At 27.9% G+C, this 18,404-nt stretch overlaps 2 protein-coding genes across 2 annotated transcripts; both read right to left on the reverse strand.

Moving 5' to 3' along the window:
- Window positions 1-809: 809 nt before the first annotated feature.
- LOC111036911 lies at window positions 810-4,266 on the reverse strand. The gene is made up of 4 exons (XM_022319195.1): window positions 4,119-4,266; window positions 2,782-2,914; window positions 2,567-2,712; window positions 810-2,433 (listed from the first exon to the last, which is right to left on the reverse strand). The coding sequence occupies exons 1-4, from the start codon at window positions 4,205-4,207 to the stop codon at window positions 2,214-2,216; spliced, it is 588 nt and encodes a 195-aa protein (XP_022174887.1). The 5' UTR covers window positions 4,208-4,266; the 3' UTR covers window positions 810-2,213.
- Window positions 4,267-10,417: 6,151 nt separating this feature from the next.
- Window positions 10,418-13,651, reverse strand: LOC111036900 (protein Skeletor, isoforms B/C). The gene is made up of 13 exons (XM_022319173.1): window positions 13,597-13,651; window positions 13,314-13,530; window positions 13,069-13,177; window positions 12,813-12,978; window positions 12,666-12,738; window positions 12,426-12,600; window positions 12,112-12,354; window positions 11,909-12,044; window positions 11,393-11,585; window positions 11,231-11,331; window positions 10,921-11,175; window positions 10,744-10,851; window positions 10,418-10,678 (listed from the first exon to the last, which is right to left on the reverse strand). Exons 1-13 carry the CDS (start codon window positions 13,649-13,651, stop codon window positions 10,482-10,484), a joined length of 2,028 nt encoding a protein of 675 aa, XP_022174865.1. The 3' UTR covers window positions 10,418-10,481.
- Window positions 13,652-18,404: the final 4,753 nt, after the last annotated feature.

Genomic DNA, 18,404 nt, shown 5'->3' on the forward strand with positions numbered 1-18,404 from the left:
TTTTTAAGTACAAATGAATAATTTGAATGTATTGTGTATATTAAGATGCATTCAATGTAACGGTATAATGTTATAAGTTTTTTTAAGGTTCTTCCAAAATACCTAGTACCTAATTTTCTTTTTATCTTTTCTACCATTTTTTCAATTTTAATTCGCGCGGAATAACAAATATGTTAAAAATAAATACTGATCTAGCTATCATTTTTATTTTATTTTTTAATGTATATATATATATAATATGTATCACTATATATGTAATTACTTTAATAACGTGTTTTTTATTTTGTTATTTAATTTTACCGACCAAAATACAAATTTCAATCATTATTATAGAACGTCTAAATATTATAGTGTAAACTTATCTTTCGATATAAGGATAGAGTACATTTAATTTAAGAGACACCTATTATTTACATTATAACATAATATGTAAGGAGTCTATTGTTTTGGTCGAAAAAGTATTATTATTTTTTACGCAATTATAAGTTAACTGGTTTAGTCAATTTGTCTAAACCAATCACATTATGTAATCTTAATTAGATTATTGATTTTGTGTTATGATTTATACATTATTTTTTTCATTTGTTTTAAATTTTATTCCTAAATTTTATATTGTATATCTAACTTGAATTTTAATTTATGTATTGTTGCTACTGACTGAGTATGTGTAAATCATTCGTAAAGATTATCGTGTTTTTTAAATTTTATTTTTATTTACTTTTTACCATGACATTAAGCTATATGTATATGTTGAAACATAAACAAAATTATGCCAAATCATAATTATTACTACAATCACTGGTATTCTAAATCCTTTACACATTTAATACATCGACTTAATCTAATAGTCAAACTATGTAAGGAAATAGAAAAAAAATACAACTATCTAGGAATGTTTACAGAGTTTATTTTGACATTTCTAAGTATGTAGTTTATTTCTGGTATAACAATTTGATAATAAAAATACATTGTTTTTTTTTTAAAGTAAACATTCACGAATATCAGTTTGAGATTTGAATTTGCTAATACAATGGAGTTTGTTAACAGAGTATTATTAACAACACACAGTTGCATATTAATGGCGAAGAAGTGAAAGGTCAAATCAAATAAAAATGTTATAATTTCTTATGTACAACCAGTAATTATTGAGGAATTCTTACTTAAAGTATACATGTACCTACACAATTTCTATCTGGACTTAGGAGAAGTTGTACATGTAACTATTTTAACTTTATCACTGATCTAAAAATCATCAACAAGTATGAAAAAAATGCATTGAATGGATAGTAAAAAGTGTCACTCACAAACAATGTCTTAAACAAAAACATGTGCCATGGAAAATTGAGGTTGATGGTTGATCCCCTTCAATTGGCTTGGACTAACTGCCATTTTGAGACAGTAATACAGTAATACCCACTTATTATTACTTACGGTAAAAACTGTCGCACCTAGTAAACATTTAAATTTATACACAACAAAGTTGAATGTTTGTCTATACGACCTCAGTGTCTCATTGACTGTAAAGAGTAAATTTATTTATTTATGAATTATACTGTAAATTTGTACCTCAAACCTTAATTAGATAAACAAACAGAAAGCAAATAATGGTAACATAGTTAATACATAATTTATTAAAATAATTTATCAATGCATAATAGGTATAAATTATTATCAATATATTAGGACCAGTTTTCAAATACTTGGATTTTTTACGCCATTTAAAGACTTAAAGTGTGTCCTGTGTCGTATCCATATTTTTTTCCCCTGAAAATTGTTATTTAGAGAACTTTTTTAAAATCTTGATATATGTATACATCAGACTTTGAAAGAGTGGTTTTTGAATTATTTTACTTTGTGTAGGCATGTACTAAGGATAATAGGTTTGGCAAATATAGAAGCTATGATATAGTGACTTCTATAAAATACCTATCTATGTAGTTCCTTTGTGAGGTCTATTTTAGAGTAAGTTTGGAATCCAGTAGGGGTGGTGGTTGAACACTGGGGAAGGGATTTGCGCACGCCACTGCCGAGTTCTGACTCAGAACCAAAAAGTACCTACTGTCACTGGATGTTACTTTTATTCAATGAACACGACTTGTATTTCTTTTACAACAAATTTACTAATTTATAGGAACATCTGTATAATTATAATCATAATCTATTTTAATATTTTCAACTCTAAATAAAAAAAAAAAAAAAATGGAAGTACATATTTATTTGTTTGTCAGCTGAATATACTGCTGAGACAACTGTTTGTTATATGCTGCTTGTTCACGGACTGATTCTTTTAATTTATCCAATTGTGCTATCAATTCTTTTTCTCTTCTTAAACATTCTTCTCTTTTTTTCTTTATCTCGTACCGTTTTTGAAATACCTTGCTATCCAAAATTATATTTTTTTCTTTCATTTCAGCAACTTTCAACATTTTCATCCTGAATTAATTTTTATAATTACTGATTAGGTATAGATATTATAAAATAATTGTTATAACGATGAGATCAGCCAATACGTAATGGCAATGTGTAAATATAAAGATAATAAATAAAATATACACTGACGACCGACCTATAGTTAAAAATAGATTCAAAAATATTATTGAACTTTTCTGCTTTAAATGAATTTATTTCCGTTTGGCGTAAAACATTCAATTGAATATTTTTATAACTTTCTTCTAGTTGTTTCATTGTCGCATACTGCACACTTAAGGTTTTCTAGTAATAAAATAACAGAATTTTAGATTTACAGGTTTGGAGGGAATGTTTAATTTTTAAATGACTTACATCCAGTTGTTCGATTTGTGACTTATCATTCTCAATTTTTTCCTTAAACTCCGGAACAAACTCTATTACGGTTGTGTGAATGTTATTATTTTTATTTTTTTCATATTCCACCAGCGAAACACATTTTTCTAATCTTTACATAATTATTACAATATAATGATTTTTATTATATTTATTGATACATCTTTAGAAGGCAATTAATATGCAGATTTCGTCCACAGAAACAAAAAATTGAGTACCTAAGTCCTTGACAATCGCAAATTTGTTAGTATTGGTAACTAAAATTTTTATTTTTTATTTTTACCTTGGACAATTAAACAATACTTGTAAATTTTTAATAGTGAGTGACTTATCGGTTTTCAAATGATTTGTATTTTAAAAATATTTATATGAATAAACTTGTTAACTACCTATTTAAATCTACCGAAGTGTAGGAACTAGGAGTGCCACCCAAATCATAGGATTATAGGAAATGTTTTTTATTAATTTTTGTTGCAGATTATTATTATTTTTCATTTCCTACAGTTAATTTTTATGTTAAAACGAATATAATTTTTGTAATTACAAATAATTTATTGTTATAACAGATATATACATATTCAAATAATCGAACGTCATAATTAGACTAAAGTGAGAATACATCCATTTTAACAAATAAATTATTTGTAATTACAGAAATCATATCCGTTATATACTTTATATACTACAGTTAATTGTAATAACAAAAAAAATCTGTAATAACAAACATTTAAAAACATTAATTTACTATGATTTGAGTGCCACTCCTATACGCTTCCATACACACTGATAATATAGATTATAGACCGTATATTCTGAATGAAAAATAGGTATATGACAAAATATCAGGATTAAAATGATATTCTATTTGAATAATTAAATCATATACATGACTATAATAACGTGGACCTCTCAATAGCTGTATTTAAAATAGCTACGTTATTCGTATATGAATTTAAGTATTTAACATTAATACAATAGTATTATATTATAGTTATTTATATGATTTCGTTCAAATAAAATATCGCTCCAACCCTGATATTTTGTCGTATATTTTTTATTCAGAATATTCGGTCTATATAATCTATAGTGCCTACCTATTATGTTTAAGTAATTAAGAGTAATATTAAATCAAATGTTAAACGAATATTATTCAAATATCTTCAAGGGCTTATAATAATATAGGGTCATTCCTATGTAAGTTGAAATAAGGTTCAGTTCAGCAAATTATGCCAACCGGACTTCGACTACGAGAATGTGGGAGAGAGGTGCTTCTGGAATTCCGCGTTAACTTTATTTTAAAAATAAATAATAGTTACTTGAGTTCAAGTGGTCGGATGATGTTTTCATTGTAAAATTTTATTTTTTCTTTAGTTTCTTCGTTGTGATACTTCATAATAGAATTCATTATTTCTAAGTTTTTTCGTTTTTTCCGCTGCTCCAATCTTTGGTTTTCTAATTCTTTTGATTCTTTTTCGTATTGTAATTTAATATTCTAAAATTAATTAAGGAGAAGGTGAAACTTTTAAGAATAAGGTATAGGTATTTTAGGATTCAAAATAAAGTAATTTAATAATCTATTATTAATTAGTATGTATATCAATAATTTATAATCTATACTCTGAAACACTTTTCCAGGACTGTTTTGAAATATTTCGAAATATGGGTTCTAAGTATTCAGCTATGGTAAATAGACATTCAAAATTTTAAATGTGGATAAGGTATTTACAGAATAACGATCTACATATATGTAGTCGATGATAATATTGAAGGCAGGTACTAAAATAGTAAGATATAGAAATTGCATTAGGTATAGATAGTGCATAATTTTTTTTTTACTAGTTAGATACCTGTAGACTGCAATGCATAAGTGTATAATATTATATTTATACTTTTGTGACACTGACCAGTTAGCCTGATCTTTTAACTGCTAACATTCAACATAGGTACTTGATACTACCCAGGTACACCAAAGCTCTTCGCCTCTCTCCACACCCTCCTATGACTATGTTTACCCAACCTTCATTCTTTCAAGTACCTAATACATCTAAGGACTAAGACCTATAAGCATTTAATTATATAGTATGCAATATGCATAACCATGGTTAGTATATTGCAGACAGGTAGTTAAATAAGTAGCAGTATAGTAGCATGCCGATTGCCGGTTATAACACGATTGAGCATAAAACCCCTTTTTTACTACACGATCGAGCAAATTTGTCAGCGTATCAAAGGATAATACATGGAAACACAAAAGAAAAAAACACAATTGTGTATAAAAAAAACTCTGCGATGTATCTCTCTCCAATTTTTAATTTTGAACTATGTTATACAAAAACTATTTATTTGAATAATTTAAATAATTCAAAATATGGTACGAATTAAAAATGTTCGATAAAATTATTGTTATATTATTTATAGTATGGACATTTTTCTAACACACAATGTGAGTATGTGACACGACTTTAGGTGATCGATCGCTACATAAACTGAATTAATTCTATAATACATCTGGAATTGTTGCTGAATATTAATCTTAATTTTCTTATATTTTTACCCAGTGCTAAATGTTTACACCTTAAAATGTCACATCTATAACGATCAGTATAGAGATAAAAGTATAGATAAAACTAATATTTATTACTCCGGAACTAACTAATAATATTGTCGATAAAGCTGGGCTCGGCTAATGGCTCGCTGTTCGTTTAAGTTGAGCATCATCAATCATAATGATTCTTGGTGAAACAATAATTGAAAATAATAAACTGCAACATTTCGACAATGTGTACATGGCAACATCGCATAAAATATTCTATGCTCAATCGTGTTGCTAAAAAGGTATATGATCAGTCGTGCTTTACCGAGCATGCCGAACTGCCGAAGGGTCCAGCATCTTGCACCCCCGACAGCACAATTATATTTAATATAGGTACCTACTAGTACTAAGACAAATTTTTTTGTATGAAACATTTGTTTATTTACAAACCTAGGAAATAAATAATAATTTAAAAGTATTAGATATTACAATTTAATATTTATAATAGGGTTTTAAATCCATATATAAATGTATTTCTGGCTTGAATCTAGCTACAACTATAGCTAGCTTATAGTTGTATTATAAGTATAAGTATAATTTAAAATATAAAATAATTAATCTATTAAAAAGTAATATTATAATATAAACTTGATCATTAAATAAACATGAGTGTAAATAGGTACCTCTAACTGCGACTGTTTTTTTTTAATTTCAATTTGTGCGGCCAGTATGGTTTTATTTTTATCAACACAAATGATATCTAGTTTTTTTATTTTAATATTTTCATCTTCGATTTTTCGACGTTTCATGATTATTTCTTTTTGATTTTCTTTTATTTCATTTTCAATATTCATTAAGTATCCTTGGCTATTTTTTAAATAAACTTTAATCAGTGATGATAATAAAAACAAATTAAAACTAAATACATCCTAATCTTAAAAGATTGCAAACAATATATTGTTTATTATACTTATTACAAACAAAATAATTGTTGACGCTAATAGTTTAATTGAGAAAAAAATGTTAGAATTTCAAAATGCTCATAAATTGTATACAAATCAAAATATCGTAAATGTTCTTAGATTAAAGTTTAGTAGGTAATAGGTAATTTCACAGTACAGGGTTGGTTCTGCTAAACGTGCATTTTCTAAGTTGCGCGTGGTTCAGAGTGAGAGAAAACAATAATGGTGCGCCAATATCCTCTTGTAGGAATTCAACATTAGAAATATAAATAGTACGTGCGTTCAGCCTTGTAATTTTGTATTTCGCCATAATAATAAATTAATAAACGATAGTTTGATCATTGATGTGCTTGTGCCACGCCACGTACCCACATTTACCTTTCTATACTGTAACGCGGAACTTCCGCATGTGGTTACTATCGAGGAAAAATATGTTTTTTTTCTAGTTAAAAGTACTGCCTACCTATGCAGGCATATAACCATAAGCCATGTATTAGGTAGGTAGGTACGTTAGATTGATGTATTCGTAAGATTTCTATAAAACTTCTGAAAACAAATTTGAATTTATCATTCATATTACTCTAGAACAGTGGTTCTCAAACTTTTTTTTTCAAATACCCCACATGTGTGTTTTATTAATCTGTCCTGTTCTTGTACCACTTACGTTTGTTTAAATGTTCAAACACAATATTAGTTTATTACAAATATTCATTTATTTACTATCCATTCTACCACTTAGTGACCTTTAACGTAGCATCATGTACCTAGTCTTCCGCATACCAATAGTGGTTAGGTTAAGTTTGAGAACCGCTGCCTTAGAAAATGTCTGAAATAAAGATCTTAAAAATAACTAATATATTTGGGGAGGTTAAATGTTTAAATTAAAAAAAAAACTGTAGGTACCAATAATGTCTGTTTGCAATCCCCTTGAGACTTAAGACATACAAATATAATTCTTATATACTACGATATAATTACTTAAGCATAAACGTACGCAGACTTATGTAGAAGATGAGTAAACTATTTTTTTGACCCCTATCACACTGCACACCTACCTGCACCTCCCTCAAAAAATATACATACCACAGATATTTACAAATATTTATTATATATATCTGCGATAGTGTGATACAAACTAAGAAATGCACAAATAAAATACACACAAACAGAAAATTAGAATGTATTTGCGCACATCTATGTCTTAACAAAACTTAAGTAATTTATTAAAATGCATACATAAATATAAGCTAGGTTCTTAAATATAAATATGTAATTAATAGTATTTGTGTATTTAACTTGCAGCTGTTTATAACTAATAACTAGAATAATGATGTTATAGGAGAGGGCGGACTTGGTGAAAATTGGCACTCTATGTGCAGTGCGATCTTATGCACACCAAATAATAATGAATGATGAATCTGAAATCTGGATGACTGTATGAATACATGAAAAAATTTTTCATGCTAATTACTGACAAATTTATTCATACCATGTAATAAAATTATTATTATTGTATCATACCTAATTAATAATAATTAATAAATACCCCATAAAGTAATGGCTAAATGTCATTATGTCAATTGACCATTAATAAAATAGTTATTAACTTCAAAAATCGAATTATGGACAAACCATCAACCAGCAATAAATATAAATGGTGCATAAATTATTGTGTTACACACGTCACTCATACATGAGGGCATGAGGCCTTCAAATGCAGGAGAAAGGGACTTGCCCCAAATCAGCCCTAATAAAGAAAATAACCTACCAACTTCTAAGTTGCTATTTTTATTCAATTTTTTTAGCGTATTAAAGAGAAAGTATTACAATTTAACCTAAAATCTCTAGATAATACATATAACATATATATATATATATATAAACTTATAGTTATAGAATATATAGTAGGACAGTAGGTATACTATATTATGATAATTAATAATAAATAATAATGAGATATTAACTCTTAAAAAACTTAACCTGTGTAGTAGAATTTCTTCAGTAACAGGAATCTTATTATGTAACTCATTTAAGTATCTACTTTTTTGTTCAGCTATTATTTTAACATTGTTATATTTTTGTATCTGATTAAATATGCTACTTATAATTTTGGAGCTTTCACATTTAATATTGTCCAAGTCTTTATTTATTTCTGTATTAATGTTCCCCATTTGAAATTGGAGGTCATTATAACAATCAAATTTTTGTCTGTTTACTTCAGTAAGTTGATCAATACTTTTATACATTTTTAAAATTGTTTCTCCCTCCCAAATTAAATGAATTTCTAATTTGAGACATTTGGCCCTTAGTGACAGACTTTTTGACACTGACTCAACTATAGCCATAATGTTATTCTTTACCATTAACCTATATTATATCAAACAATTATGTAGATTATAAATAATAATTTATTACTAAGTATTTACTAGATATTTAATTTATTAAATAGTTTTCCATTGCTTATTAGTTATTAATCAGGTGGATAGGTACTCATTAGGTAGTCATTAATCAATAAAAAGATATTTCACTACCGAAGCAAATTTGTGTTACTTAAAATATTTTATTAACTAAATGGTATACCTGCCTATTATATTTATATAGATTATAGGTATTCAATGTGAATATAATATAAAAATTAGACCTAAGCTAATAAATAATAATGATAACTACAGTCTACAATAAAAATACTACATAGAATAGGTAAATAATAACTACTAGCCACAAGGTAATGATTAAAAACCATTACTGCACCATGACACTACAAAAAAAATTGAGAAGTGGCAAAAGACTCATGGTATTTACTATTTAGGTGCCTACCAATAGAATCCCCGCGGCCCGCATTATAGATGTTATTTAGATTTTACGGAAATGCAATTTATATTAATTACAATATAAAATACATATTTCAGAGTTAATTACATTTTATATGCTCCCTACAAAATAAATGTTTAACATACATGTTTTGTTGATATTTAAATATCAACTTGCGGGCTTCATTAATCAACAAGACATTTTCATCATTTTTTTTTAAAAGACTTTCTTTCCATTTGCAAAAGGCATTTTTTATTATGACATCTGTGTTATTGAACTTATCAATTTCTTGATTTAGTATATTCTTTTGTAAATTTAATTTCTGATAAATGTCATTAGTTTGTTCGTCAAGTAATAAGCTAATACATTTTTGATACATTTTATAAAATGTCCGAGCACAACATACTGGGTTTTAAGTAATAAATTAAATTACTCTGTTCTTAAAGACTTACTTTTCTTTATAATATGCATTCAAAATATCTGTAGTTGATCTAATTGATTTTGTTACGTCATCAACTTTAAAATTGATTTCAACCTCAAATGTTTGCATTTTTTGTTTGTAATAGTCTTCATTATTTATTATCCACTTTGACTGAATCATTTTTGTATCATCTTTTTTATAAAAAAAATAATTATATCTATTGTTTATTTTTATAACTACTTAAAATACTACCGTAAACACTTTGAGTTGTATGATCTATTTTGTTTGAAAATAAATTATTTTTAGTATTATTTAATATTGTCTGACAATCTGTTTGTACCATTTGTATGTACTCATTAATATCATTACTTATCGATGGATCAAACTCAGTATTGATACTAGATTGTTTTATATCAGATATTATTTTCATTAAAGATTTCACTTTTAGTTCTAGATTTTGTGCCAATTCATTTCCAGAAAAAATCTCATATGCAGCCATTGCAACAAAAACAAAAAAAAATATATATACCTACTTTAATGTTGAAAGAAATAATTATAATTAATAGATAAATAATTGTATTTTTATTTAAATTATTAATGAGCTGTATGATATTTCATTGTTTTAATTCAATTATTGTTGTTATGAGCAACGATCAATCATTAGCATAATAATTTTTAATTTAATAGTATAACTGTATGAATGTAGGTTTTGTATTCTATTTATTTAATAGTTTTTTATTCATTGTATATTTGTGTACAATACTACTAAACAGTAGTAATAGTGATTTTGAATATTTTGATAAACACAGTTTGATAATATTTTGGTAGTAATTAAAATGCCCGTTTAAATATTTTAGATATTACTTTTAAAAGCATCAACAATTATTTGTATGCATAAATTATTTTATTTTTCATAACTGTAAACTGTACAAATATATTTAAATCTAAAATATCACATTTGAGTAAAAATTAGGTAAAATAACATTCCTAAGATCCAATTAAATTGTACTTGAGCAGCTGAATTTCTACCTGTACTAAATTTGTCAACAATATGTAACTTCCAGCCCATATTGCTTTGAACAAAACTATGGTAATATACTATATCTGGCCAAGAAGAATTTGGTTTAAATTCCAATACAGCTGGATCTCCTAAAATACATAATCATTTTCAATTTTATTAAAAACACAAAATTAAAATATTTGCTTTAATTTACCTGGTTCACATCTCATATCCAATGATTTATTAAATTCTTTAAATGAAAGAAAATTATCATCTAAACGGCGATCAAATCCCTTCCGTTCACGCAAACATAATGGGCCCGCTAAATATATTAAAATACTTATTGCTTATTTAAAACTATAATAAATAATAATACAATAGATTTATTTACCAGAAGTAGGTCGAGCTTGTCTCCTTAATGTATATTGAACACCGGCTAATATTCTAGTATGTTTCTGTGCAACATCTGTCATACCATCATAGCCACCATTTGGTTCATCGGTTATTACAAATGGATGATAATACTGTGAACTATGAGGGTTGTTGCCCCCATAAATATGAATTACATATGTAATGCCACGTTTCAACCATATTTCAGGTATTAAATATCCATTTATAAACCATGCAAGACCAGGTGAAGGTAAACCTACAGAAAAAATTGTTTTCAACAAGTTTGAACATAATACATTGAAATTACTTACCCGTTAGACCTTGAAATCCTTTTTTCCCACCTGATGGACCTAAGGTAGCAGTCATCATTCGTAAACTCGAATCAATGATTTTTGGTTGTTCCCATACATCCCTGAAAATATCAGACATTTAAAAAAATAAAAATACAATTTATTTTACTAATAAAAATTTACTTTTTTAAAGTTTCAGTATTCACAGTAAATGGATAACAAGTATCGATTGGAGGCTTAGGATCTAGGTCGAGTTTTAATACACTTCTTGGGAAAAAATCATGAACACTGGGCTCTTTTTGATGATTCATACGACCAATTGCCCAGATCATCGAATTTAATGCATTAGTTTTAAACTCTTTGTCTCCAGCATCATCTGCAATTAAAAATGTTATTGATATTAGTATAAACTTTAATTTTGAGTCAAACCATATAAAAAAAAAAATGGGATGATGGAATATTATTATATTAAGTATATTATACTCTCTAGGGCCACTACTTAATAATAATTACTACTATTAATGTTTTAAAATTAAACTATAAAGAAGTTAAAATGTTTATAATAGGTATTGTAAAATAAGACTAAACATGTTGAACGATCATAAACATGTAAGACAGATGCATACAAATATGATATATTCTTAGCATGACTTCTATTACATATAATTTTATATTAATTAATTGATTAAATAGATATACATGATTGTAAGTTTCTTCTATATGTTATGACATTGATTCCATTTTCTCTAGTTGCAGTATGTACTTGATTGTCATCTAATCCACCAACAAGAGTGTCTCTACATACTCCTTTATACTGCCCCAATACTTTCACACACTACATTAAAAACCATTATAATTTAAACATTATTTTGTAAATTTAAATAAAATATGTCTCTACAAACTGGAGATTTGTCTGTAACGTTATAATCCATTGCTTGGCCTCTAAACCCATCAATGTATGTTATAGCAATATCAGCTCCAAGCATTTGAGGCGCTTCTTCAGATCCACTAAATCCAAATGCCATATAATTATCTTCATCTATTTGTCCTGCTAGTCTTATTGTAATTTGAGGGCCAAATACTTGCCAACTTAGTTGAAGCTTTTTATGTAATTGAACACAATGCTGAATATTCTCTATTTTATCCTAAAATAAACATTGAAAAAATATTTATTTTATTTTGCTGAAAGTTGTTACTTAATCATAATAGTATTTACAGCAACTTTCTGTAAAGATGGGGGTACATTTGGTTCATCCGGTATTAAAACCCATCCAAAATTGTCTTTAGTTTGTAAATCATACACGCTTAACCAATCTATGTCAAAAACTGTAGTATCTCCAACCAGCTCTAGTATAATAGTTTCATTTAAATAAGTTCTTAAATTGTCTAGACTGTAAATAAATCAAATAAATTAAATACATTTGAAATAAAATAACTCTGTAAAATATCTACTCACTATCCTGATTCATCTGGAATTTTTCGCCCTTTAGCTGATGGTTGAGGTCCATTCCCAACAACGAAGTACGTGTCTATTGAAAATTTAAAAATTGTTTAAATGACTTTAATTGTAAGACAAAATATTTATCATTTGATTTCTGTTTACCTTTCCCAGCACCATTGTAGGAAAACATAGGAATCTTGATTGTTTTAGAATCTAATATTTCAATAGGTCCAGACGAAACTCCATGTGATTTAGTTGTAAGATCACCAATTATTTGTTTAATTGGTGGTTCAAAATCTTCTGGGACATACACATCACCAAACACAATCTAAATGATATGTTCATTATAATTAATTGAATAATATTTATACAATATTTATTCTAAATAATTTTTTTAATAAGACATGAAACTTCTTACATTTTTTGAAAGATCGTAAATAGCAAGCCAATTTATATCAGTCAATTTTTTATTATCGGGAAGAGTTAATTTCAATTCTTTTCCTAAATATCGTTTAAGCACATCAGTCCTATAATGATAATATTATAAATAAAATTACATAATACTATTTTAGTACATTTTCATTCAGTAGGTAATAAATTTGATTTTTACAAATAGTATATAAATAAGTATAAGTAGATAATTTAAGAAATTATCTTTCTTACCGTCCATATTCATTAGCCAAAATAAATCCTTGAGGCCCTGGTCTACTAGAAGCACCTGCCCAGAAAAATGCATCATTCGCACTACCATCAAATGTAAAATCTGATATCAACAGTGTATACTCATTAACAGCATACACTTCACCACCAACTTGATGATGGTATGAATTCAGAGTTCCTAGTGATTTACCTCTATACTCGGTACTTATGACATAGTTCCCTGTGGAATAAAAACGATGTCAATAAATGTTTTTTTTTTCTAGGGCATTTAAGTTTCCACAATTACTTTCGAGTAAAAAAATTGAACATAATAACAAACGGGTCATTAACACTGGACACATAATTTTGTTCACTTATAAATTATGATACAATAATATTATCTAAAATGTATTAACTATTTTTAGTTAGAATTTAAACATCAAGGCGGTAAAGTCTTCACATTTTGTTCATAATTTAATCACAAAAATTACTTTTTATCTTTAAAAAAAATGCATTATCACCGAGATTCATAAGAATGGCATGCACGTCGCATTCGGTTAATGGCAACTACCTGTTGTACCTTCCAGTTAACTACTGAGTCAGAGTGAGACGTGAGTCATATTAAAAAGAGAGAGATCTTGATAGAATTAGAAAGTGACAGTGAATACTGCTCCAGTACGGTGCATGTAATACCTGTCCATTATTTTTAAATAAAAATGTAGTTCAATATTCAATGAGAGTAAAGTGACCAATTATTCAACAATCTCCCGACTGGCCGACTAGGGACCATACTACCTACTACTTTGTCTTAGTACTTACTGCTAATCGTATTATTTTTACTAAGCGATCACATCTATTATAAACATGGCTCATGTAGTCATGTAAGCATGTAACTATTATATAGATGACCGACGTCTGACCATGTACTCTATACCGATTTATTAATTATTAAAGTGTATTGCAGCTACTACTATAATTAGCCACCTATTACATAGCACATTATAATAATACATCTTAATTTAGAATAGTATAATACGTATTGTCACAGGAACGGATCCAGGGGGGGGGCAGGGACCGTGGTCCCCCCTCAAACCCATGTTTCTAAAAAATGTATACTGTCAAAAAAAAAATTTTTTTAAAAATACCTAGTTTAATATTGAAAGTTTTCTGAAAATTATGACTTAGCCCCCCTCCATGTCTCTGGAACCACCCCTGTATTGTCACAATGTAAATTAGAGAAGATATCTTCTCTACATCGTGCTTATTGTACTGCTTAGTCAATATTAATGTTATTTATTATCAAATATCAATATATCTTTAAAATCTTTTAGCAATATTAAATATTTGCCTTATTTGTAAAACTATAAAAATGCTTGAATTGTGTACACTGTATTGATGTTGCTCTGAGACAATAGAGACATCGTATTAATAGGACACTCTGACATTGTATAATAAACTCAGTAGCAGGATTAAAATTATAACTTTTATCACGATTTAATATTTACCTTAAACCTTAGATACCTAGTAAAAATACTAATTAGGTACTACTATTAATTAGATGCACGTACACACATCTTATACATTTATGGCTATAGTTTGTTCTTAAATGATCATTGTATTTGTATCATTCTATGATAAAATAAAATAAAGGTGGGTATAACCTGTTTAACTAGGCTTCTATAAAGGTAGGATACTTGAGAATCTAAGGACGTTTCTCACTTTGTCCCTTTCCCTCAATTCATTGGACTTTAGTTTAAAAAAACGAATAATAATTGAAAATTTAATATTCCTATAAATGCCTCAACACGAGTCGAAATATTTTTAAAATTGTATGATTGATAGAAAATGTGAATATAAACATTCAATGAAAATTTCATGTAACTAATAAATTTTTTTTAGAGTTATATCAAAAACCAAAATCAATTTTGTCAAAAATGTTGTTTACCGAAAAAATTCCCGTTTTTTCTTAATTTTTATTATTTTCTTATCGCTTTTGAAAACCATTTTTAATTTTTTTACTTCTGACCAAAGTACTAACTAGATTCACTTTCCGGTACTTTTCTGTTATCCCTACTACTGTGACCACTCAATTCTGTTATCTCGACTACTAAGGTAATATTCAGATAGTTCTATATTTTAATACATAAAACACATGAATTGCCATTTATATAATAATGTATATTAGGACAACGTCATCAAAATTATCACAAAACGTCAAATAACAAATTTTAAAATTATCATCAAAAAATTATAATATTAAAAGTATTATCAAGATCTTAAATATTACATATAAAAATAAAAAATCACAGTTACATAAGTCTAAAATCTATTTTTGCATTCACGGTGCCCCGGAAGAAACCCTCTCTTGAAAAAATTCAATCGCATCTTTTTCACAGTTCGGTAAATTCCACAGATTCACAATTATTTTAAAATTAATAAATACAATTACAGAAATACAACAACTGTCGGCAACTGGTAATCGAGCGAATTGTAGTCGCAGCATCGGCGTGGTAGTCGAGATAACAGAAAAGTACCCACTTTCCTACCAGAAAATATGCTGTTGAAAAAAATCAAAGAACTTTTACTGTTCAAAAACTCGATGACAGACACAAATAAAACATCATTGTAAAATCAATACAATGAATGTATGAGCTAAGCTCAGAATCTAAAATACAAAATTGATTAATAAAAATCAAAAATTTTTATTCTTTATTTTTGGAAGATAACTATCGTAAATTACAGAACTCAAAAAATTCAAAATATCTTCATTTGAAAAATGTTCATAAATCTTTTATAACATATCATTATATCATCATTCATCATTATCCAAATTATTATGAAAAAACTCCTGTTCTGTTTTTAAAAATTTGAATGGATGCACTTGAGTTTCTAATCTGATTCAATGAAGAGCCACATAGTTGGATGATTTATACGGACTAGTGTTGTAAATTTATTATTCCAATCCTCCAAAAATATTATTTGATCTATAGCCCAAAAGCGCAAAAATAAATATTCCATAAGCGCTAAAAAAATACTTTTTTGGTTCAATCATGTGAGTAAATAAATTGTACAAAAATAAGGTGTATTTCATTAGGACCGTTTAGTTATTAATTCAACTTTTACAGTAATAGAAAAAAGAACTTGAAAATTTTAAATGTTAATAACATAGGTAGTACTATATTAGTTGTAAATAGTATAACTAATAATAATGCGTAGCAAACCATATGCCGATAAGCAAACCATTATTTGTATAGGTAAATGTAAATGATATTTCAATAGTTAATTTATGAATACTTATAATTGTATCGAAATCTGAACGCAAAAGCATCGTAGCGCAGACACCAACTGATATAATATCTTTAAACATTTCACTAGAATTTAAGATATCTATGTTTCAATTAAAAATAAATAAAAAGTCAAATAATAATATATATACATATCAGTAGCGGTGGGATATAATACTATTTGAAACGATTGCTTCAAAGCTTCATAGCTTCAACATAGTAAATTATCATTTTGATGTAATAAAGGAGATGGTTGGTGGTAAAAATATTAAAAATGTACAATTTGCTTTAAAGACTCAAAAAGTTCGCACCGCCACTGAATTGTCTGATACATATATAATATGTATAATAATCTCTATGTATATATATATATTATAGTTATTAGTTATTAAGCTATAGTTATTAAGTCAAATACCATATTTTGATATACCCATGTTCTTTTATCATGGATATACCTATGTTTTTACTGTATATCTGTATGTGTATAACTGTAGTTATCTTAAATGATTATCAACCGTCACCATGATTTGTTACGATAAAACATAATACAATAATAATACTAAACTTCAACTGAACTCGATGTCTCGATCACCGTTGGTGTATGTTTGAAGTATAAAAATACTAAACATTTAATTAAAATTAATGATTAGTTATTTCAAACTGAAACGTCTGAAACTTATAGTATAACGACTAGCGGGTACAATATTGTATCAGGTAATGCAATTTTTTTTTGCGCTTGTATCCCACTACTAAGGTACAGAAGTACAAAGTACCTACAATTACAGAGTTGGAAGTAGGTATTAGTAATACACAACCACCAATTAAATCTCGAATCTGCTAATATTTTTAGACTGAGAAGGGAGAATAAAATCATTGATAGAAGTAGAAATCTACTCCTCGATTTCTTCGCTCTTGGAGCAAAATAGCAAATGACTAGAAGCTGGTGCTTTGACTTTTGGGGTAATTATATATTTGTATTGTTCATTCTAAATTCAATCGCATTCCTCAAACGCGGACTTCCAATTACAAAATCAGAAATGTTGATTCAGATTTTAGTCAAATTTTTACCATAGGCGGAAATTTATTCATCATTTTTTAGTGGGCCAATATTTAAAAAATACTTAATCGCATATCAAAAATCGCTTCCTGGAAAAAAAACTGGAAAATGTTGAGCCTGCAACACATCTTACCTTAAACACCGTGGAAAATCTAAGTGTGATTTATATATTATTTTAGATATTCTGTATCATTATACACGATTACACGAGTAGGTGTATAATATATTTGTGTATTAGGTATATAATTAGCATTCGTGAAGTATTTCTTTAAAGTGATAAGCATATGAAAGCTTTATTGATCAGATTTTTTTGTAATTGTTCATATTTTAATAAGCCCTCAAGCTATCATTTAGAGTAATGATTACTTAGTATCTTTGAGGGAGCTTGTCTATGCTGATTCACATATTATCATTGTGCTGGTGGGATGATTTTGTCCACCGACCACTGGGGCCAACCGCAAGAAGTGCTTCGACGTCGTTAGGTCCTCGTTACATAATAATATGATATGTACCAATGTACCATCATATTATAATCTCTGGTACCGTGTACATTATGTTTTATATGTGGTATAATAAGCAGACAGCTGCGTTCCAATCAGCTGGGCGCTGCCGCAGTCAAAGTGCTAAAGTGCGCCGCGCTCAAAAATCCGTCTCGCGGCCAGCGGGTGCGCGAAAACGATCGATCTATACTCTAGCAGATGGCGCGGCGCGAACGCCGGTGTGCGCACGCACGCCAACGGTTCATCGACGCCGCCGATCAGCAGCTGATCGTCC

This window comes from Myzus persicae, unplaced genomic scaffold, assembly GCF_001856785.1.
Source record: "Myzus persicae strain clone G006 unplaced genomic scaffold, MPER_G0061.0, whole genome shotgun sequence".
In the NCBI taxonomy this organism is placed as follows: domain Eukaryota; kingdom Metazoa; phylum Arthropoda; class Insecta; order Hemiptera; family Aphididae; genus Myzus; species Myzus persicae.

What these genes read in the sequence shown, in the direction of transcription:
- LOC111036911 (XM_022319195.1), bottom strand. Translation starts at nt 4,207, where the DNA reads ATGAATTCTATTATGAAGTATCACAACGAAGAAACTAAAGAAAAAATA. An exon ending in ATCCGACCACTTGAACTCAA is followed by an intron (nt 2,915 to 4,118) that starts GTAACTATTATT and finishes AATTATGTAAAG; the next exon opens with ATTAGAAAAATGTGTTTCGC. An exon ending in GAATCTATTTTTAACTATAG is followed by an intron (nt 2,434 to 2,566) that starts GTCGGTCGTCAG and finishes AAATTAATTCAG; the next exon opens with GATGAAAATGTTGAAAGTTG.
- LOC111036900 (XM_022319173.1), bottom strand. Translation starts at nt 13,651, where the DNA reads ATGTGTCCAGTGTTAATGACCCGTTTGTTATTATGTTCAATTTTTTTA. An exon ending in TTGGCTAATGAATATGGACG is followed by an intron (nt 13,178 to 13,313) that starts GTAAGAAAGATA and finishes TTATCATTATAG; the next exon opens with GACTGATGTGCTTAAACGAT. An exon ending in ACGTTACAGACAAATCTCCA is followed by an intron (nt 12,045 to 12,111) that starts GTTTGTAGAGAC and finishes TTTTTAATGTAG; the next exon opens with TGTGTGAAAGTATTGGGGCA.